The 23432-nt window shown below is 40.7% G+C and overlaps 1 protein-coding gene across 1 annotated transcript in view; it reads left to right on the plus strand.

The window, feature by feature from the left end:
• Nucleotides 1-21695, plus strand: part of SLC44A5 (solute carrier family 44 member 5) — a 144331-nt gene extending 122636 nt beyond the window's left edge. Inside the window, exons 20-25 of the mRNA XM_036754157.1 lie at nucleotides 3219-3322; nucleotides 4514-4587; nucleotides 10944-11014; nucleotides 11119-11198; nucleotides 16406-16490; nucleotides 21592-21695. Of these exons, the coding sequence (XP_036610052.1) occupies nucleotides 3219-3322; nucleotides 4514-4587; nucleotides 10944-11014; nucleotides 11119-11198; nucleotides 16406-16490; nucleotides 21592-21695 (518 nt within the window). The remainder of the gene's footprint in view (nucleotides 1-3218; nucleotides 3323-4513; nucleotides 4588-10943; nucleotides 11015-11118; nucleotides 11199-16405; nucleotides 16491-21591) is intronic.
• Nucleotides 21696-23432: the final 1737 nt, after the last annotated feature.

A 23432-nucleotide genomic window follows, 5' to 3' on the forward strand; every position in this document is an offset into this window, starting at 1 on the left:
CCATCATCCCCCTGCCTTTTTTTTTTTTTTATCTTCCTCCCTCTTCTTTCCTGTGGGGTAAGATACCCAACTGAGTACGTATGGTATTCCCCCTCAGGCCAAATCTGATGAGAGCAAGGTTCACTCATTCCCCCCTCACCTGCCCACTCCCCTCCTCTCCTAGAACTGCTTCCTCTTGCCACCTTTATGGGAGATAATCCACCCCATTCTATCTCTCCCTATCTCCCTTTCTCAGTAAGTTACTCTCTCATCCCTTAATTTCATTTTATTTCTTTTAGCTATCTTCCCTTCATCCTCAACTCACCCTGTGTCTGCTCTTTTTCTTTTACATATATATATATATATATACACATACATACACATACATACATATACACATAGATACATGCATACATACACATTCACTTATATATATACATAAACATATATATATATGCATATTCCCTTCAACTACCCTAATACTGAGGTCTCATGAATCATACTCATCATCTTTCCATGTAGGAATGTAAACAAAACAGTTCAACTTTAGTAAGTCCCTTGCAATTTCCGTTTCTTGATTACCTTTTCATGCTTCTCTTGATTCTTGTGTTTGAAAGTCAAATTTTCTATTCAGTTCTGGTCTTTTCACTGAGAAAGCTTGAAAGTCCTCCATTTTATTGAAAGTCCATATTTTGCCTTGGAACATGATACTCAGTTTTGCTGGGTAGGTGATTCTAGGTTTTAATCCTAGCTCCATTGACCTCCGGAATATCGCATTCCAAGCCCTTCGATCTCTTAATGTAGAAGCTGCCAGGTCTTGGGTTATTCTGATTGGGTTTCCACAACACTCAAATTGTTTCTTTCTGGCTGCTTGCAGTATTTTCTCCTTGATCTGGGAGCTCTGGAATTTGGCAACAATATTCCTAGGAGATTTCTTTTTGAGATCTATTTGCGGAGGCGATCGATGGATTCTTTCAATTTCTATTTTGCCCTGTGGCTCTAGAATATCAGGGCAGTTCTCCTTGATAATTTCCTGAAAGATGGTATCTAGGCTCTTTTTTTGATCATGGCTTTCAGGTAGTCCAATAATTTTTAAATTATCTCTCCTGGATCTATTTTCCAGGTCAGTGGTTTTTCCAAGGAGATATTTCACATTGTCTTCCATTTTTTCATTCCTCTGGTTCTGTTTTATAATATCCTGATTTCTCATAAAGTCACTAGCTTCCACTTGCTCCAATCTAATTTTTAAAGTAGTATTTTCTTCAGTGGTCTTTTGGACCTCCTTTTCCATTTGGCTAATTCTGCCTTTCAAGGAATTCTTCTCCTCATTGGCTTTTTGGAGCTCTTTTGCCATTTGAGTTAGTCTATTTTTTAAGGTGTTGTTTTCTTCAGTGTATTTTTCAGTATTTTTTTGGGTCTCCTTTAGCAAGTCATTGACTTGTTTTTCATGGTTTTCTCGCATCCTTCTTATTTCTCTTCCCAATTTTTCCTCTACTTCTCTAACTTGCTTTTCCAATTCCTTTTTGAGTTCTTCTATGGTCTGGGGCCGGTTCATGTTTTTCTTGGAGGCTTTGGTTGTAGGCTCTATGACTTTGCTGTCTTCTTTAGGCTGTATGTTTTGGTCTTCTTTGTCACCAAAGAAAGAATCCAAAGTCTGAGACTGAATCTGGGCGCGTTTTCGCGTCCTGGCCATATTCCCAACCAACTAACTTGACCCTTGAGTTTTTCAGTGGGGTATGACTGCTTGTAGATTACAGAGTTCTATGTTCTACGTTTGGGGGGGAGGTGCCAGCTCTGTCAGAGCTGCACTCCTCCTTCCCCAAGGACCCCCAGTCCAGACTGGGCTCAGATCTTCGGCAGGCTGTGCACCCCTGCTGTGATCCGCCACTTATTTCCCCCCACCAGGTGGGCCTGGAGCCGGAAGTAACAGCAGCTGTAGCTGCCCCACCTCCGCTGCCCCCGGGGCTGGAAGCCGAACCGCGAACTCCTTCCACTCCGGCAGCTTTTCCCACTAACCTTCTCCGCAGTCTTTGGTGTTTGTGGGTTGAGAAGTCTCGTAATTGCCGCAGCTCACTGATTCAGGGCGCTAGGGCCCCCTCCGCCCGGCTTCCGGTCTGGATCGTCCACGCCGCTCAGGCTGGGCTCTGCTCCACTCCGTTCCCAGCTCCCAGCTCCCAGCTCCGTGTGGAATAGAGCTCACCCAGAGACCATCCGGGCTGTCCTGGGCTGGAGCCCTGCCTCCCTCCGCTGTTCTGTGGGTTCTGCCGTTCTAGAACTGGTTCAGAGCCATTTTTATAGGTTTTTGGAGGGACTCGGGTACGGAGCTCACTCTAGTCCGTGCTTACCAGCCGCCATCTTGGCTCCGCCCCACCAAATAATATTTTTAAAGATAAAAATTACTTATTTTCTTTGTGAGCCCTGCAAAACAAGTCCATCAAATAATCCAAAAATCGTTTCTTGTTGCTTTTGATTACATGATGAAACCAATTCTTCCCACTCCATTATTCTGGGGTGAACCTGGGAGCTGTCCTTCCATTTGGCAATAAATTATTTTTTTAAAAAATATCAATTTTGTGATTTCCCATTTAGCAAAAATGTCTCTATGAATGTGACTCCTTCCTCCTATAGTCTCCACTTATTGGTCATTAGACTATGGTCATACCTTGAGTCTCCAGTTCTCCAATGTTAAATCAATATCTCAATAGTGAGGTTCTTGACCCTCTCTTCTTCTTTTCTACCAACCTGTGCCTCTCGTTGCATAAGTGGAAGGGAGCCAGAACAGACAGAGGCCCATTTTATATTTCGTGGCCGTTTTGTGAGTTGCCATTGTTGGAAAACAGAGGATGTTGGTGGGACCAATGACTGAACATGTGCTTCCACTGGTATAGAAAACTCCCTCTGCCAGTGGAAGTCAGCATCTTCTTAGTGACATAGAGGCTTAGAGAGTTGTTTAAGGCATGAAGAGCCTAGGAGACTTTCTCTTTATCACACAGCCAGGAAATGGCAGAAATGGGACTTGAACTCAGTCCTCCTAGATGAAAGGCCAGCTCTCTTTTCAATTGAAAACAATGGAAATTCACCTTGGACTCTCCTTGACACAGATGTATATACACTCACTCAGAGTATGTCTTCTATTCATGGCTTCCATTGAGACTGATTTTGCTGTACATCCCTAGACATTTAAATTCCCAGGATTTAGCTACAAGCTGCTCATGGATTTTGGTTTTGCCTTCCCACAGGGTCTCAAAATTCACTTGTTAAGTTCATTCTCTTCTGCCTCCGATGCTGTTTTTGGTGTTTGGAAAAAATGCTCAAGTTTATAAACAGAAACGCCTACATAATGGTAAGTAGCTGGATTTGTGCTATGTGGGGTTCTGTCATTACCAAACTAGAGTCATGCAGACAATGACATTTGGATAACAAGGACCTCCATTGGTGCTGTTGCTTTTAGTCCCATGGGGATCCTATGGTTTAAGAATATCACACAAGATTCAAGTATTGTTTATTTAATTTCATTTAATGGTGCTTTTAATGATCATCCTCCAGAGAGCAAAGCTATACATTATGGCATTTTCATTTGTGCCAAAACTGAGATTTTATGTTTTCTTGCCCTGGTTATGGTATATTAAAATATGTATGTATATATAAACACACATATATGTATATGTGCCAAGGGTATGCTGGAGCCAGCTCAAACCAACTTCTATAAGCTCATTGTAAAATTTTCGGCATGAGTATTAATACCTAAGAAATTGGCAAAAAACAAATCAGAAGAATACATGCCATCTTGGGGTGGGGAAAGGGCAGAGATGGGGAGAAAATTTTTAATTCAATATATTATGGAAATGAATGTTGAAAACTGAAAATAAAGTGACTTAACTAAGGACAAACATTTAAATAAGTGGCAGACTTAGGTCTGCTATTTGCGATGTGTGATATTGGGCAGGCCGTTTGGCCACTCTGAGCCTCAGTTTCTGCTGTAACATGGGGACATTGAGTCAGATGACCTCTAAATCAATGGCTCTTCAAACCTTTCTGAGCCCCGGTCTAGATCAAAGGCTTTGCACCTGGGCTCCATAACCTTGGTTGTTCTTTGTTTTTTTTTTTTTTTTAATATTTTGAAATCCTTTGCTATCCCATGTATTTAGTTTTCTGCTTTTAAAATACATGATTTTGAGAAGGCTTCAATAGGTCCCACCCGAGTGCCAAAGGAGGCCTAACACAAAGAGAATTCAAAAGCCCTCCTCTGGATTTCTATCTATGAATTGCATAGAGCACGGAGTCTACATGACCACCAGCAGTATTGTTGGCAATGACGAACAAATGCCAACTTCAGGAACACCCCATTCATTCCCAGGACTCCCCCTGCCAAAGAAAACTAAAAACTGAAAAAACCCACCGATTTCCACCGAGAAGGAAACAGGGAGGTGGGCGTTACATCTTCTCATGCCCTCCATTTCACCTCTGCTCTTAGGAGGGCATTACTGTGACTCCAGAATATCACCTCATTTATGTTTGGTTGGTGTTTCTGCAGATCGCAATATATGGAGAAAGCTTCTGCGCTGCAGCCCGAAATGCTTTCATGCTTGTGACGAGAAACGTGCTGAGGTCAGTGGTCAGATTTGATGCTAGAGATCTCCTTGCAGTCAGCCAAGCGCTGGCATTTTTAAAGCACCCACCATGTTCTAGGCACTGGCACACATCATGCATTTGTTGGACTAGCTTTTCTGTTGACCAGTAACATTTCCCCTAGGAGATTGCCTTCCATCTGCTCTGTGTGTATGTGTATGTACCTAATTGCTTCCATGTTGTCTTCCACACTAGAATGTAAGCTCCTTGTGGGCAGGGACCATCTTTGCCTTCCTTTGAACCTCCACCACTTGGCACGATGGCTGGCCCATATAGAGGAAGCACCTAAAATGATGTTGGTGGACCGATGGTTGGTCATTTCCTGGTGGAAACATTTAGTCAGTCAGTCAGTCAGCAAAGACTGTTGGAGCTCAGCTTATGTATAAGGTGCTATTGGGCACTAGAGAAGGTTGGGAGTTGAAGAAGACAGGCTTTGCTCTTAGAATTTCTGATTCAGTTAAGGAAATAAGACTCTCGTCACCATCCTCCGGTGCATCATTATTCACATTTCTATAAGGTTTTAAGATCTGCAAAGCTTTTTAGAGATTTCATCTCATTTGGTCCTCACAATAGCCCTGGGAGGTGGGTGGCTATCACTATTATTTCCATTTCACAGGTGGAGAAACTAAAGATGAGAGAGATTACATGACTTGCTCAGGGTCACACAGCTAGTCAGTGTCTAAGGCAGGATTTTAACTCAGGGTTTCCTGACTCTTAAGTCTGCCTTTCTCTTGACCATGCCAGCTAGGAAGGTGCCTACAGAACTTGGTCATCTGGATGTTCCCTAAACACATTAAACACAACATGTTCAAAATCAGCCTCATGTCTTTTCCGCTCTTCCTGTCCGTGGTACCACCAGTCATGCCATTTTCCATGTTGCAAACCTTGGAAGTGATCTCTGACCTTTCCTAATCCTCCCTAACTTGTATAATTAGTTCCCAAGTCCTAGTGCAACATCTCTTGCATTCACCCCCTCCTCTCCATTCCCATTGCCACTACATACTTTTCATTCATCATTTCTTGAAGTAGAACTCTGGGAAACCCAGCTGTGATAAAACCCACTGGATTCAAATGGAACTACTTGACTAGCCATTAAACCCAAATCACTCTGGCTCTTACTGATTAGCCAATAGCAGGTCCCAGCTCAAGCCTCACTTGCTTATTGTTTGGGCTTTGATGGCTCAAAGCAAGCATAAATATCAATTGTTTCTGTTCTGGCTATTGCCAGTAAGGCTGCCCTAGCAGACCCAAGGATATGAAACAAACTGTCGTCAAAACCCACTCATACACTCTGGTCCCCTCTCCCTCTTTCCAGGGCTATTAAGGCTCTGGTTCCAGGATGCACAAATTTGCTTAGGCCTCCACAGTCAGTTTGGCCACAACCCTTTGGAGAAGAAACCCTAGCTGCAAAATTCGGAACTGGTTGTACTAGAAAAAGTAGGTTCCAAAATGCCAATGCCAGGCCAGAGAATTGAGGTACAGAGGGAGCAGGACAGGACACCATGCATGTGGGGGCTATGTGGCACTCCACAAAGCCTGAAGGCGAAGACCTAGGTTATGACTCTTAGAGATCCAGCCCCCAAGAAAACCACAATCAGAGGGGAGGGAGTTAGGATGTGAGTGATAAAGTATATTATGGGGGGAGGGGAGAGTTGAAAGTATCAAAGATTTAAGGAGTAAAAATCTCAAAACCTGGAACATGGACAGATAAATCAACAGGGAAATACTCTGGCTCAAAGAAAAAATCATAGAAATGATTAAGAATGATAATGATGAAAACATATGCCAAAATTTCTAGGATGTAGCTAAAGTAGTCCTATGCAGGGAAATCTTATCCTTACAAAGACCTAGTAATAAAATAGAAAAAGAGACAATTATTGAACTGAATATGTATTAAAGATTTAGAAAACAACAAATGAACAAACAAAATTAGCACAAAAGAAAAGATAGTAAAATTGGAAAGGAAAAATTAATTGGAAATGAGATAACCATATAAATGATGAATAAAACTAACAGCTAGTTCTTATAATAAAATTTATAAAGCCTTAACTAATCTGAGTAAAAAGAAGAGCAGAAAGTTAAGTCAATAAAACAGCAAATGAGCATGGCAAAGCAGATGAAATAAAGGGAGTGCTCAGAACATATTCTGCATAGTTACACGCTAACAAAATGGAGAACACAAAAGAAGTAGAGAATACTTCAAAATATGAAATATCCAACCTATCAGAAGAGCAGATTTAGATTTTAAATAATTGGAGCTTCGAAAGACAAACGGATTTAATTATAAAAGAACTACCTATGCAAGAAACAAATCTTCTGGTCCTGATGGATTCACAAGAAAATTCTAACAAATTTGTAAAAAAATAGTTAGTACCCATACTTCACAAATTATTCTCAAATATTGAGAATGAAAGACCCTTACCAGAATCCTTTTATGAGACAAATATATCCCTAATATTTAAATTTGGGAAATATATATTTTAAAAGCAAAGAAAAGTCTAGGCCATTATCATTAATAAACATTGACTCTTTTTTTTTTTAAACAAAATGCTATCAAACAGACTTCAGCGATTTCTCCAAGAAGTCATTCATTGTGATCAAGTGGGCTTTATCCCATGGATGCAAGGAGAGTTAGATACGAAAACTATCAATATAATCATATAAAACACCAAAACTTCCCAAACTGTATCATCTCAATAGATATAGAAAAAGCTTTTGACAAGGTACAACACCCTTTATGCTAAAAACCCTACAAAATATAGACATGGAAGGACTTTTAAGAATATAATAAGAAGCATATATCTAAAACCAAAAGCAAGCATCATAGGTAATAAGGTTACAATAGAACCTTTTCCAGCAAATATAGGAGTGAAGCAAGGATGACCACCCTGGTTACTAATATTTAATGTAATTTTAGCAATACTAGCAACAGCAATAAAAAAGAAAGAAATTCAAGGAATAAAGACATGTAAAGAGAAGATAAAGTTGTGTCTATTTGCTGATGACATGAAGGTTTACTTGGAAAACCCCAGGTGTTCAGCAAAGATATTAATTGAGACAACTAACAGTTTCAGCAAAGTTGCAGGCTAAAAAACAAATCCTCAGAAACCATCAGCATTTACATACAATAATAACAAAAACAAGAAGCAATAATAGAAAGAAATCCCATTCCAAATAACTAGGAAATGCATAAAATTTCTGAAGATGAAACTCCCAAAGCATACAAAAGACTTGTATAAATTCAGTTATAAAACGCTCATTAAAGAAATAAAGAACAATGTAAATAGGTGAAGGCATGTTCTGTGCTCATGGCTAGGCTGGGCTGATATAATAACAATGACAAACTATCAAAATTAATTTACATTTTCACTGTTATGCTCATCAAATTACCAAGGGGATACTTTATGGAACTCAATAGCATAATAACAAAATTCAATTGGAAAAGCAAAAGATCTACAAAATTAAGGAAAATGAAGAAAAGAAGTAACAAAGGAGGACAAAGGAATAGCACTTCTAGACCTTAAACCATATTAAGAAGCAGCAGTGGTCAAAACCATTTGATATTGGTTACATAATACATCAATGGAACAGACTACACAAAGGATATTAAAAAAACAAGAGAACTCAGTACGGCGATGTTTGATAAAGTGGAAAACATAAATTGCCTGGGGAAAAACTCCCTATTTGATAAAAACTGATGGGAAAACTGGAAAATAGTCTGGCAGAACTTAAGCTTAAACTAGTGCCTTATACTCCATTCCACAATACATTCCCTTTTTTTGCTTAATAGTATTTCATTTTTTCCCAGTTACCTGTAAAAATAATTTTCAACATCTTTTTTATAAAATGTTGAGTTTCAAATTTTTCTCCCTCCCTTACTTCCCTCCCCCTCCCCAAGACAGCAAGCAATCTGATATGTTATACATGTATAATCATACAAATATATATAAACATATTTCCACATTAGTCATGTTGTGAAAGAAGAATCAGAATATAAGGGAAAAACTACAAGAAATAAAAAACAAAAAGTGAAAATAGTCTGCTCCAATCTGCATTCAGATTCCATAGTTCTTTCTCTGAATGAGGATAGCATGACCCAGTGCAAGTCTCTTGGAATTGTCTTGGATCATTGAATTGCTGAGAAGAGCTAAGTCTATCATAGATAATCATGACACAGTGATGCTGTGTACAATGTTCTCTTGGTTCAGTTCACTTCACTCAGCATCAGTTCATGGGAGTCTTTCCAAGTTTTTCCTGAAATCCACCTTCTCTTTACTTCTTATAGAATAATAGTATTACATTACATTCATATACCACAATTTTGTCAGCCATTCCCCAATTGATGGACATCCCCCCTCCCTCCAATTTCCAATTCTTTGCCACCACATAAAGAGTTGCAATAAATATTTTTGTACATGCTGGTTCTTTTCCCTCTTTTATGATATCTTTGGGATACAGACCTAGTAGCGGTATTGCTTGATCAAAGGGTGTGCAGTTTTATACCTTTTTGGGCATAGTTCCAAATTGATCTCCAGAATGGTTGGATCAGTTTACAACTCCACCAACAATGCATTAGTGTTCCATTTTCCCACATCTTCTCCAACATTTCTCGTTTTCTTTTTCTCTCATATTAGCCAATCTGATAGGTGTGAGGTGATATACCTAAGAGTTGTTTTAATTTGTATTTCTCTAATCAATAGTGATTTTGAGCAGTTTTTCATATGACTAAATAACTTTAATTTCTTCATCTGCAAACTGCTTATTCATATCCTTCACAATACATTGTAAATGGATGCATGATCTTAATATTAAAGATTACACTGCAAAAAAAGTAGAAGAGAAAGATCACGTACCTCTCATGGCTATTGGTAAGAGATGTGCTAACAAGAGATGAAAGTAATTAAAAAATAAAATTGATAACTTTAAGTACTTGAAACTTAAAAGATTCTGCACCAACAACATGCATGGGATAAGAAGGGAAGCATCAAATGGGGGGAAAACTCTTTCTATCAGATTTATCCGACCAAGGTTTTGTAGCAAGATATATAAACTATGTATAGACACATACATCATAATATCCATTCTCCAACAGATTAATGGTCAAAGAATATGAATTGTGAATGAATCTCAAAAAATTGTAAAATATTCACAATATTCATGAAAAATGCTCCAGGTCACTAGTAAGAGAAATGCAAATCAATATGACCCTGAGGTTTAACCATGGCAACTATCATTGTTGGAGGGGTTGTGGGAAGATAGTAGATGGAAATATTGTTGATGGGGCTTTGAAGTGGCTCAGTTAATTTGGAATTATTCAAATAAAGTGACCAAAATATCCATACCCTTTGAACCAGAGACTCCATTACTGGGCTTATGTCCCAAGAAAATTATTGAAGAGAAAAAAGTCCCCATCTGTTCCCCAATATTTAGAGCAGCACTTTTTGTGATAGCCAAGAATTAGGTACAAAGTAGTTGCTCATCAATAGGGGAATGTGTAAACAAACTGTGGTACATGAATGTAACGACGTATTACTGTGCTATAAAACATGATGCGTGTGCTGAATACAGAGAAGCCTGGAAAGAGCTACATAAACTGATGTCTACAGAATAAAGTCAGGAGAACCAAGAAAACAATATGTGCAGCAACTACAACAATATATTTAGAGATAACATTGGACCAAAAAATCCAGAGTTAATGTCGATCAGGTAAGATTCAAATAAAAGCACCAATGTCAAGATAACTATGCCAAACAAAAGATTTCAATATTTGCCTTTTCTTTCAGTCTAATGTCTGTTCTTTTCTGGGAACTTGATTACTACCCTATACTTCTGTCCAGTTGCCTCACTTTCCCCATTTGTTACTACCTTGGCTGCCTTTACGTTCTAGCTGCACCACTACATCATCTTCATCAAATAGTAAATGACAGAAGTTGATGATTAAGGAAGAAAAAAATAAAATTACAGGAGGCTAGGAAGGTCTAGATGGTCCAAAGGGAATGACTACTATAGCCACCAAATATTCTTAAGTCTCATTGTATCCTTAGTAGCAGAATTGTTGCTGGGAAAACAGCATGACATCAAGAACGTTCCTGATGTGTCCTGAAAAGCTGTCTTCTGTTTAATGCATTAACATTATTCAGCTCCATCTCTGGGCCCCAGATTCATCCTGGACATCCATCTTTTGTCAGACCAAATGTTTGGCAAGATGCGTTTAGCTGGATGCCTGCATGATTCCTCCCCCCTGCCCTCTGTGAATCCCAAAGACCCTGCAGAAATGCACATCGAACGAGGCATGGTGGTTTTGAGGGTTATTTTCTCACTTCTCTGTCATGCAGAGTTGCCGTGTTGGACACAGTGACAGATTTCTTGTTATGGATGGGGAAGCTGCTTATTTCTTTGGGTATAGGTAAGTAATCTACAGATAGAGGGAATGGGAGTGCTTCGTGAAGCAGCCTTGCTATGAAAGGGACACCCCCGTGCAAATGAATAATCATCTTCTTGTTTTAATAGGAGTCCTGGGCTTTATGTTCTTCACGAAAAAACTCCCGCTCACAGCACCAACACTGAATTATTACTGGGTGCCTCTGTTGGTAAGGAAGAGCTGCATGCCCTGGAGCTTTATAGAATGGGAGGCAGGGTGGGGCATGAGGAAGGGCTTGGTATCAAAGGACCTGGCTTCAGAGCCCACATTGTCACTGGAGCCTTACTCTCTGTGTTGCCTTGACTAAGTATATCACTTCCCCTTCTGGCCTTCAGTTTGCTCCCGTCAAATGAAAGGGTTGGGATAGGTGGGTGACCTTTGAGATTCCAGCCATCTATGGCTAATCTGTATTGATCTATGATTGTATGATGATGAATCAAGAGGGTGGAACTACATCACCTCCCAGTGTCCTTCCAACTTTGAATCTATGACCCTAGGATTCCTAGAGCTTTCCATGAAGATTAAATTAACCAGTTTATAGTCATCGTGTGCAAAGAATCGTTACTGTAATGCTGTCTGAGGCATGGGACCTACAATAGGCTAATAATAATAATAATAATAATAACAGAACTGTACCCTATTTTCATTGTTACTTTAGCCTTAGTGTGTATTGTCCATATGTGTTTATGGGGGATGGGGATGGTGGTGGTGTCAGTAATCAGGAGATCACAAGATTAGGGGTATAAAATCTAAAGGGACCGTTGAGGTGCTATCGTCTAACCCTGCCACTGATCAGTAAACATTTATTGAACATCTACTGTATACCAGACAATGCAAAATACTGGTAATAGAAAGACAAAATCTTGCAAGAGATTCCATGTCCACGTCGAGCTTACCTTCTAATAGGAGAGAGAAGGTTAGACTCAGTATCTCTGAGGTCTTTTCTAGCTCCAAATATTTGGGGAAAGTGTATATGTGTGTGTGTGTGTGTGTGTGTGTACTTACATATATTTACATGTTTGTGTGTAGATATGTATACAGAGAGAGAAAGAGACAGAAAGAGGCAAAGAGAGATACACAGAGAGATATGGATGTATAGATATAGGTACATGTGTATATGTGTGTGTGTGTGTGTGTGTGTGTGTGTGTGTATAAGACATATAGAAATAAAAAAAAAACAAAGGTAACCTTGTAACCTTGGAGGCACTAGTGTGGTTGGGGTTAGGGCTACATATAAGAAGGCCAGGAAAGGTTCAGTCACTTGTCCAAGTTAGTTCCATGGTTGGTAAGAGGCAGAGAGGAAAGTCAAACTTTGGCCCTATGCCTAAAGGAGACAGTGTGGCTCAGTGGAAAGAGTAGCTCTGGAGTCAGGGAAATCTGGGTTCAAATCTTCCCTCTGATGCTTACTGCATGTGACCTTGATCACATCATGTAACCTTTGGGGCCTCAGTTTCTTTCTTTGTAAAATGATGAGGTTGGCCTAGATGACTTATGAGGTCCCTTCCAGCTCTAGATCAAGGATTCAAAGCCCAGGGTTCTTTTCATTCTACCGCACATCAAATTCTCTGTCCCCAGTCATCCTAATGAGATAACTTCAGAGATGGGTGCTGTCCCCTGGGACTTTGGAAGGCACCTCTCCCAAAAGGATCTTAACATGCCAATGGTTTCACCCAGAACAGCAATCCATTCTGCTCTGCTCTCCCCTCTCCTCTTAATAAAAGAATGAATGGCACCTCCCAGACGAGTCTATCTTCTAAGAGTCCAAGACAACCTAGTCCTTTTGGAGACAGTATCAGATATTTAAAGAAGAGTTGACTATGCCAGGCAATTAACTTTGTCAGACAACCTCCATCACTGAAATATTTCCAGCAGGCACATTCATATTCAATGGAGTTTCTAAAAGTCCCAGACAAATAATCACCACTTGTAAGATCATGATTGGGGCACTGGCCCTGGGCAATCCTGCTCCCACGCTATAATAGGAAATAGTGCTTTCGGTTTTCATCCTGACAACTTCGTTATTATCCTTAAAATGTTTTGAAGATAAAATCATATTAAGGTTCTTTTCTTGGTCTGAAACTTAGAACAAAAGCCTCACTCTTTGCCTGAGAGACCTTTAACAAGAGGCTCTCAGCCTTTTTTTGTTCACAGCACAGTATTCTTTGCCGTGAGAAAGGCACATTGAATTTTTAAATTTGATATATACATACATATATATAATTTTTTCAGCTAACAAAATTCTATTTTTCTGCTTTATCTTCCATTACAAAAGAAAAATTCCTAAATTCCTTATAACAAATATGCATATAGTCAAGCAAAACAAACTTCTACATTGACCATGTTAAAAAAAAAAAAGTTTTAATCTCCACCCTGAATCTATTACCATTCTGTCAGAAGGTAGGTAACGTGTTTAATCTTCAGTCCTCTGGACTAGCAGTTGATCGTTGCTTTGGTCACAGTTCTTGGCATCCTTCAAAGTTATTTATCTGAAAAGATTGTTGTTATTGTGTAAATTGTTCTCCTGGGGTGTTCCCTTTACTCTGTATCAGTTCATGCAAATCTTCCTGTTTTTCTCTGAAACTGTTCCCTTCACCCTTTCGTAGAGCACACTAGGATTCCATCAGCTTTCTATAGCACAACTTGTTCAGCCACTCCCCCATGGATGGGCATCCCTTTATCTTCACTTCTTGGAGACACACTAAAGCTAAGTTCCGACACCCCAAGCAAGTTCAGAGACTCACACATGTGCTGTCTCTTCAAAAACAGTCATTTCATTGCTTCTTGGCCAAGCTCAAGGCCTGAAGTGTTTGAAGGTTAGTGTGTCTATAGAGTAGGCATTTAGGGTTGATTTTAAGAATACTAAACTTATGTATAACAATGCATGCTATGTATATAAAAATCTACTAAAGTAATAGCAAATTTTCTTCTGTCTGGAATAATCTAATGACCCACATCTCCCAGCATACCAAGTAGAGCTTGTAGCCCATACTTTTATGGTTGCAGCTCTAGGCTGGCTTGGTACAAACTTTGTTTTCCACTCATTCACTCTTGTGATGAGATAAAGAATTCATTGGTTCATTCATCGAAATGCCTGGTTTCTCTGAATTTTTTTCACTTCATTGACCAAATCTGTTGAATAGGGCCATAGGTTTAGACTTGTAAGGGAAATTGGAGGTTATCTATCCTAGCCCCTTCATTTAACAGATGAGAGGGTGGGGGCAGAAAGATGCTATGTGACTGTCCAAGATCACACGGGAGGCAAGTAGTTGTGGCAGAATTTGAACCCAGGCGCTGTGGGGCCAAAGCCAGCGATTTTTCCATTAGGCGATTCTGCATTGGTGTTGTATAGACAACAGTGCACATGCTGAGCTCATTAGAGTAGGTCTTAATTCACTGGAATTGACTCCGACATGCGCTGCCACACTTGACTTTGAAGGAACATGGCTTCCAGGCAGCTAGGTGGCAGCACAGGGGATAGAGCGCTGGACCTGGAGTCAGGAAGAGCTGAGTTCAGATCATGCCTTAGACTTTATTAGCTGTATGATCCTGAGCATGTCATTCAACCTCAGACTCAGTTTCCTTATCTGTCTAATGGACAATAATAGCACCTACTTCAGTTGTTTGTCATGAGGATGAAATATGTGAACATGGAAAGGATTTTTCCACACCTTAAAGCACCACACACACACATGCACACACACACATGTACACACATATGCACACACAGGTACACACGTGCACGCACACACGCACGCACACACATCCACACACATCCCCACACACATGCACACACGTACACACATGCACACACACAGATGCACAGACATACACACACGCACATACGCACACATCCACACACATGCACACACACATGTACACACATGCACGCACACACGCACATACACACAGACGCACAGACACACACACATACACACACGCACACACATGCACACAATGCACACACAGATGCATAGACACGCGCACACACGCACACACACACACATGCACACGCACGCATACACTCACACCACACTTCCCAATTAGCCTTCCTGTTCCCTACACTTCCAAAGCTGGTGTCCATACACTGTCACCAGGTTCTTGTTGCCTGGAATCCAAGCCTGTGCGAGATCTTGTTCAAATGTCAGAAGCTCGGTGCTCAAACAGCCAGAGTGCCCTTACAACTTTTTAGATTGGCTTGACAATCCTAATGTAACATTTTAAAGTACTGGTGATCTCATTATTTCTAACACATATAAATGCACACACACTCTCATCAGAAAGGGCCCCTTTTCCCCATCTGTAATTGCAAAACCTACCAGATGCTGAGCAGGAGATACCCCTTCTTTGGCATGTTCCAATCCTACACAGTTAGTCTAATGCAAAACTAATAAAAGGGTCGATCATTGCTTCTGTCTTCTTTTCCAACAATCAATGGTGTGACTATTCTACCCTCTAGGGGGCAGTGTGGAACAGTGAACCAACCACTGGGTTTAAACTCAGCATCTTAGTTCAAATGCCAGCTCTGCTCATTACTGCCTAAATGACCTTGGACAAGTCAGTTACTTACCATGGGCCAGTTTTGTTCTCTATAAAATGAAGCAGCTCAGACCAGATGGCCTCTATGGCCCTGCAGCTCTGATTCTAGATGTTCTGATCCTACTCCTGACTTACTGCATGACCTAAGAGTGGACCTGAATATTTTGGAGAAGAAAGATGCTGAAGAGGAGAGGGTTGAGACCAGTGACTTGTGAGTGAGCTCCACAGAACCCACGTTCAAATATGTGGGAATGAATAGTATCTTCAAACTGAAAGCCCAATGGAAACAATGTGAATAGACATGAAAATGAATGGCTTCCTTTGGGAAATGGAGTGTTTCTGAGAAACTTGGGACCAAACAAGCCAGGAAACTCCTTATTGAATCTTTTGTCCTCTGTGTTGCAAGTTAGGGAGCAATCAAATCTTTGAGATTCAAATCTCATGACAGTATCCTATGCAGAACTCACTTATTCACTCAATGTTTTCTATGTGCCAGTCATTGAGTGAGGGGCTGGGCATACAGAGACAAAAATGAAACAGGCCCTGTCCTCAAAGGGCTTCCATTCTATTAGGGTCGAGCCAAACAATGTATATTTAAGTATATAAAATATGTATCATATACATACACACACAAGGTTATATGGAGGACAATAACAAGTGAGGGGAATCAGAAAAGACCTCCTGCAGAGGTCAAAGCTGAACCTTCAATGAGTAAATGGAAAGCATTGATCACCTGCTTCCAAGGGTTCATTCTGGACACACAGTATATTGAACCTTTCATATTTGCTTCTTAGGACAATCTCGATGACGCAGTTTCCCCTCTGTTCTATCTGCTTCCAGATGATAGTTTTGGGGTCTTATTTCATCGCCCATGGCTTCTTCAGTGTCTTTGGAATGTGTGTCGATACCCTTTTCCTCTGCTTCTGTAAGTATTTAGCACCTGACTGTTTGGAGTTCAGGTTGGGATGTAGCTGGGGAGCCATCGAGTGATGGTGAGAATATGGCTAGCCAAGTCCTTGGCAGGCAGCTTACAGATTTGCCATGACATGACTGCAAGATAAAATGAAGTTTTGGTTAGAATAAGAAATTGCTTAACAGAGTTTCCTTTGCAACAGTAACAACAGCACACAGGAGTATTGTAAAGTGCTGCCATGATTCTTGGGTTCCCAGGGGTTGGATTATCTCAGCCATTCCATTGTACTTTAAAAAATATCTTCCAATTTATGCTAATGGATGGCTTTGGCCACCAGAACCATTCAACAATGGATAGAAGGACTTGGCCTCCCTGCTTTCACGACAGACTTTCTTTTGGGGAGTCTATGCTAATGTCGGGCTCTCACTGGTTCCAAGGTCACATAGGGCCAGATTTTCTCTTGTATCACTCTATCCAAAAATAAGATTCATAGGGAATTGAATTTGGCTCTGCCACCATGCTGCAATGATCAATTCCTGAAGGGCTCTGGAAGTGCCCTAAGCTTTCCCAGATTAGTCACTGACTAAAAAATGGAGGAGGGGAATCTCAGATAATTACGTTTCTTTTTCATAGGGATAGATGATAGGGATTAAATTTGCAATTTCATTGGCTTAGGGAATTCCCAGTTGAGGAAACTCCCTCTGACAATGCAGATCATCACCCTCTTATTGCAACTCAAAGTCTTAGAGTATTACATAAGTCCCTAAAAGATTAAGTGAGTTATGTAGGATCACATAGCCAGTGGATGGGGTTTAAAACTTGAGCCCAGGTGCTCCTAACTCTCTATCCACTATGCCATTCTCTCCTTTTTCACAGCACATCAGAATCACAAACTGAATAAATGGATTAAATTTTAGCCTGAGAATTTAAGAGCCTCCAGGAACTCCTGCTTAGTCATCTTTGTCAAATAAAATTATTCAGCAGAATTAGGAAAGGTTATTCAATTTGGCAAAAGAAAACATAATTCTTTGGGACATAATTTTATGATTTGATTAATTCAGCTGACTCCACAGATAATTAACCTGGTCTTTCTTAAGTTTCAAGGCAAATCTGTGGTTTGATAGGGTGGATATGATCAGCAGCATGTCAGTTGTTGTGTTTCAGCTGTATCTAACTCTTCATGACCCCTGGACCACACATAGCATGCCAGACCCTTCCATTCTCCACTATCTCTCCAAGTCTATTCAAGTTCACATTCATTTTTTTCATGATATTATCTATCAGTTTCATTCTCTGCCATCCCTTTTTCCTTTTGCCTTCAATCTTGCCCAACATCAAGATCTTTTCCAATGAGTCCTATCTTTTCAATATGTGGCCAAAGTATTTAAACTTTAGCTTCCATATTTGACCTTCCAGTGAATAGCCTGAATTAATTTCTTTAAGTATTGACTGATTTAATCTCCTTGCTGCCCAAGGGACTCTCAAAAGTCTTCTCCAGCACCACAATTTGAAACCATCAATTCTACACTGCTCAGATTTCCTTATAGTCCAACTCTCACAGCCATATATTGCTGCTGAAAAAACCACAGCTTTGACTATACAGACATTTGTCAGCAAGGTGTTGTCTCTGCTTTTTAGTGTGCTGTCCAGATTTGTCATAGCTTTTAATTCCATGGCTACAGCCACCATCTGCAATGATCTCTGAGCCCAAGAATATAAAATCTACCACTGATTCTATTTCTTCACCCTCTATTTGCCAGGAAGTGATGGGAATAGTTGCCAAGATCTTAGTTTTTTTATGTTAAACTTTAAGCCAGTTTTTGCCCTCTCCTCTTCCACCATCAAGAGGCTTCTGATTTACTCTTCACTTTTTGCCATCAGAGTAGTAGCATCTGCATATCTAAAATTGTTGATATTTCTTCTGGCATTTCACATGATGCACTCTGCATTTAAGTTAAACAAAGGAACAGCATATAACCTTGTTGTACTCCTTTTCTGATTTTAAACCAATCAGTTGTTCCATGTTCAGTTCAAACTGTTGCTTCTTGGCCCACATACACGTTCCTCAGGAGACAAGTAAGATGATCTGACACTCCTATCTTTTTGAGGACTTGCCACATTTTGTTGTGATCTACTCAAAGTCTTTAGTGTAGTCAATGAAATAGAAGCAGATGTTTTTTTCTGGAACTCCCTTGCTTTCTCCATAATCCAGCAAATACTGACAATTTGGTCTCTAATTCCTCTGCCTCTTCAAAAAACCACCCTGCTTTTCTGGGAATTGTCAATTCACATATTGCTGAAACTTGGCTTGCAGAATTTTAAGTATGCCCTTGCTGGTATGTGAAATGAGTACAATTGTTCCATAATTTGAACATTCTTTGGCCCTCTTTAGGATTGGGCCATAAACTGATCTTTTTCAATCCAGTGACCACTGTTGAGTTTTCCAAATTTGCTGGCATATTGAGTGTAGCATTTTAACAGCATCATCTTTTTGGATTTTAAATAGCTCAGTTGGAGTTCTATCACCTCCACTAACCTTCTTGTGAGCAATGCTTCCTGAGGTCCACTTGACTTCATTCTCCAGGATGTCTGGCTCTAGATCAGTAACCACACCATCGTGGTTATTGGTGGTGTTAAGATCTTTCTCGTATAGTTCTTCTTTGTATTCTTGACACCTCACCTTAATCCCTGCTTCTGTTAAATCCCTACCACTTTTGTCTTTTATCATGTCCACCTTTCACATGAAATGGTCCCCTGATATCTCTAAGTTTCTTGAAGAAATCTCTTGTCTTTCTCATTCTATTGTTTTCTTCTATTTCTTTGAATTGCTCATTTAAGAAAACCTGCCTATCTCTGCTTGCTATTCTCTGAAATTCCGCATCCAGTTGTGTATACCTTTCCCTTTCTTCTTTCCCATTCACTTTCCTTCACGTATCAGAGAGTGACTCAAAGACTCATCTTTTCTTCTTTAGAAGTGACTGCTTCTGAGCCATCTCTGAGTTCAGCCCATGCTAGATGGAGAGAGGAATAGAGCTGACATGGAATGAATTAATATGTAAAGGAATACCTTGACCTTTCTTTTCCGTTATGTGCATCTGTCCATCAACCTAGGGGTCCAGAAGCCAGGAAGTTAGAAGCCTTGAGCTCAGTTGCTGATTCTTCCTTTGAATAGCTATGTATTTGGACTTGGACTTGCTTATTCTGTTCATTTTGCCTCAGTTTACAGTTAGCATACTAGCATTTGCTTATTAGGGGAGTATAATTATAGCCAAGGAAAGCCAGTCATTCAAAAAGCATTCATTTTGTGGTAGGCACTGGATTAATATAGTGGGAGTACAAAGAAAGAAAAAAGCATAGCATCATATGTTATGATGGGCAAAGTTGCAAGTAAGATTTATGGTCAGGGGCAGAAAGAACGACGGTGACCAGTTACCTAAACTGTGGACAAATCCACCTCCTCTCCCCCAAGTCTGAGTCAGAAATAGAGGGGCAGATGCCTTCAGATGCCTTTGGCTCACTCCAAGCCCAGGTTGTAAGTGTGGCTTCTCTCCAAAGCAGAGCAGCAAATGTTTAAAGACTTACTCCTTTGGAACCCTCTTTGGCAGACTGTATGTTTGGCAAGGAATATTCAGTTTGGGCAATGAGAATTGCCTTTCACTCCCTCACCCTGACTTCCTCTTCATCCTGCCATCTTTATTAATGAAATGCCAACTCCACAAAAACCAGATTGAATTCCCACTTTAATCTCCTCTTTGTACTAAACATGAATGGTTCTCTTTTAGAGACTCTTGTCTTGAAGAATAAAGAACAAGGTAGATTAGATTGGGTTTCTCTTCCCTATACCAGCTATTCCTACAGGCAACATTGTACTTGGCAATCACAACTTGTAGACTGTCTTCCAGGCCAGGTCCTGACTGTATGAGTCTGCCTTATTTTTATCTCCTTTGCTGCCAAAAATTATGGGTATTTTCAAAAATGCCTTCTATTTGAAGACATTTCTTCACACCCTTCAAGCTATTGGGCCAATACCTTATACGACATCTCCTCCTCCCCACCTCACCCCCACTCCTTCCCCCACACACACTCCTAGGGAAGTCAGCATCTCCTAGAATTCAGGTGCCAATAGGAGGAGAAGCGTGGGCCAAAGTGAATGCCCAAGCAGGCAGAACCCAGTTTGGCTAATGGTATGCTAAGGAAAGAAAGTGAGAGCAACTGAATGACGGGTGAGAAAGAATAAATTCAGCTTGTGTCCTTTGCATTAGAGGAAGGTCATTGACAGACTCAAAAATGTAGTTTGAATAGCTATTATAATCATTATCATACTTAAATATTCAAATAGCATTGGAATAGCTATTCTAATTGCTATAATAGCCATTCATGATTTTTGAAAGGCAGCTTGGCATAGTGGATAGAGGGCTAGCTAGTGGAGTTAGGGAGACCTGTGTTTCAATCCTGCCTCAGATGCATGCTGACCCTGGACAAGTCACTAATCTCTTGGTGTCCCCTTAACACCTAGTATGAGAAACTGCAGGGCAGTTAGGCACTTGAATTCAGGGAGAGAATTTCTTCACTAGGAGTTCCTTATGCCAGGGAAGTCACAGGTGTGGTAAAAAATTCACCAGCATAATAGCTAATAATGATAGCCAACATTAATATGGTGCTTACTATGTGCCAGACACTGTGCTAAGTGCCTTACAAATATGGTCTCATTGGATCCCCCAACAACTCTGGGAGGTAGGTGCTATTATTACCACCACTTTACAGCTGGGGAAAATGAGGCAGACAGAAGTTAAGTGACTTGTCCAGGGTCACAGTGTCTGAAGCCATATTTGAACTCTGATCTTCCTGACTTCAGGCCTACAATTCTATCCACTGCACTACCCAACTAGGTGAGATCTTGCAGCTCTAGCCCCACCCCACACCCAGAAGCCCAAGCACCATAGTGGGGAAGGGGAGAACCAAGGGGCACAGATGATGCCTCAGCGACCTACTTTTGATTAACCCATCCTTCTTTTAACTTTATAACATTGGTCTCTCTTCATTTTCCCCTGTTGTATTCTTTTATTCTAAAAACATCCTTATGGTTGCTTGCTGCTGTTTGCTGCATATCCAGGTGAAGATCTGGAGAGAAATGATGGAAGCATAGAAAAACCATACTACATGTCCCCGAAGCTGCTTCAGATTCTGGGCAAGAAGCAAGCCAAGGGAGAGGAATAAAAGCTTCCACACAGGGTTACCCACTCCCAAGGAGACTTTGAATGAGTACACCAAACCAGATTTAGAAACCATGCTTTGGAATGATGGGCAAAGAGCACCTAGCTCTTTATGCCGAGGAGACAGGAATCTGGTAATAGCAGCCACTGTGCGAAGAAGGGGCTTCCTTTGAGGCTGCTGCCCCTCCTGAGGATCAAGGGGTAAAAGCCAAGCATTTTTTAAAAATAAATATCTCTAGCTTAAAATTTTAATGACCTTTCTAACTCAGTTGGCTGTTTCCCCTTAGTGCACCTTTAATAATCTCTCTCTCTCCCTGTCTTTCTCTCTCTCCCCCTCTCCCCATCTCTCTCTTTCTCTCTCTGTCTCTGTTTCTGTCTCTGTCTCTCTCTCTCTCTCTCTCTCTCTCTCTCTCTCTCTCTCTCTCTCTCTCTGTCTCTATCTCTGCCTCTCTCTATCTCTCTGTCTCTGTCTTGCTCTCCTTTTTAATAAGTGTATATTTGTCAAGAATATTCAGGCAATTTCTAAAAGCACTACAAATGTAGAACCAATTAGCCATAAAAAAGATCAACTCATCGTTAACCAGCATATGGTACAAAATGTGCAAATGTGGCCCCATGGCCGTGTTCTGACCATCCACCCTGGCCTATCGTCCTCTTCAAATTGTGTTGGAATTGTGTGGTGATGATTCCCTAGGAAGTCCATTTCAGTGAGATATTCAAGTAAAACCCTGTCGATGTGAAATGTGATAGAAGTCTCCCCTCGAGGATTACTGAAAACGCTTTCGGCAAAGCCTGCTCTGAGCCCATTTCTTAGGCGGCAAAGCTGTGTTTGTGGCAACTTCGGGCATGAGGAAAATGGATTCTACTGTCATTCTCTTTGGGACAAAGCTGATATTGCTATGTGGGTCTCCTGGTCCTCTCTGTGTGTCCAGCACAGACTTCCTCTTTCTGCCTGGGAGGAATGATCACAAAACTGGTTTGGAAGACTCGAGGCGTCTTCTCACTCACACTTCGGAGTTCTTCATTGGGGCACCATCTGTGCCTTAGTTCCACCGTATTTTAAGGTTGAAGCCAACTTTTCCCCCTTCTTTCCCAAACTTACCTTAAAGGAAGATGATTCTTCCATCTCCCACTGGATGGCTGCCTCTGGCCCTGGGTTAACGCCTTTCTCCCTCTTTGTTACCTGCCGAGGAAAGCTTCCTGAAATGGGCTTCCTTCCAGGGCTTGGGAGAACAGTTAACTCCATAGTCCTCCCTGCTGACCTGAGGGATAGTGGCTGGAATCTCACAATCACACCTGGCTGTTTCCCTGTTCATTTTCTGAAAGTAAGAGGCTGTGATGTGGCCACCAATGTTGGCACAGAGTGTAGCAAGGTGCCTCCAATCTTGGCTGTTACACTAAATGCATATGGACATTATGCATGTTGGCCAAACAAAAGAAATGTGGATCTGAATTTGGGCCCAATCCTATTTTCACAAAGAACTAAAAAAAGTATTTCTCTACTGATTTACAAACTAGTTTAAATAGTAATAAAGCAAAATTGATCCTGAAAAGTGGATGATCCAAGCTAGAGTCTTGGCTGACTGAGGTTTCAGGGCCCACCCCAACTTCCCAAATCTGAGTGCTTCCCTTGTTGGGGTTCTAGGTCACTTCCCTTTCCACGGAGACCATCTTGGATGCCTGGCATCCCTAACCACTGAATGATTGCAGGGAAAAACCATGATTTAGGAACATTAAGCGT

The sequence above is a fragment of the Trichosurus vulpecula genome, chromosome 4 (assembly GCF_011100635.1).
Source record: "Trichosurus vulpecula isolate mTriVul1 chromosome 4, mTriVul1.pri, whole genome shotgun sequence".
NCBI lineage: Eukaryota > Metazoa > Chordata > Mammalia > Diprotodontia > Phalangeridae > Trichosurus > Trichosurus vulpecula.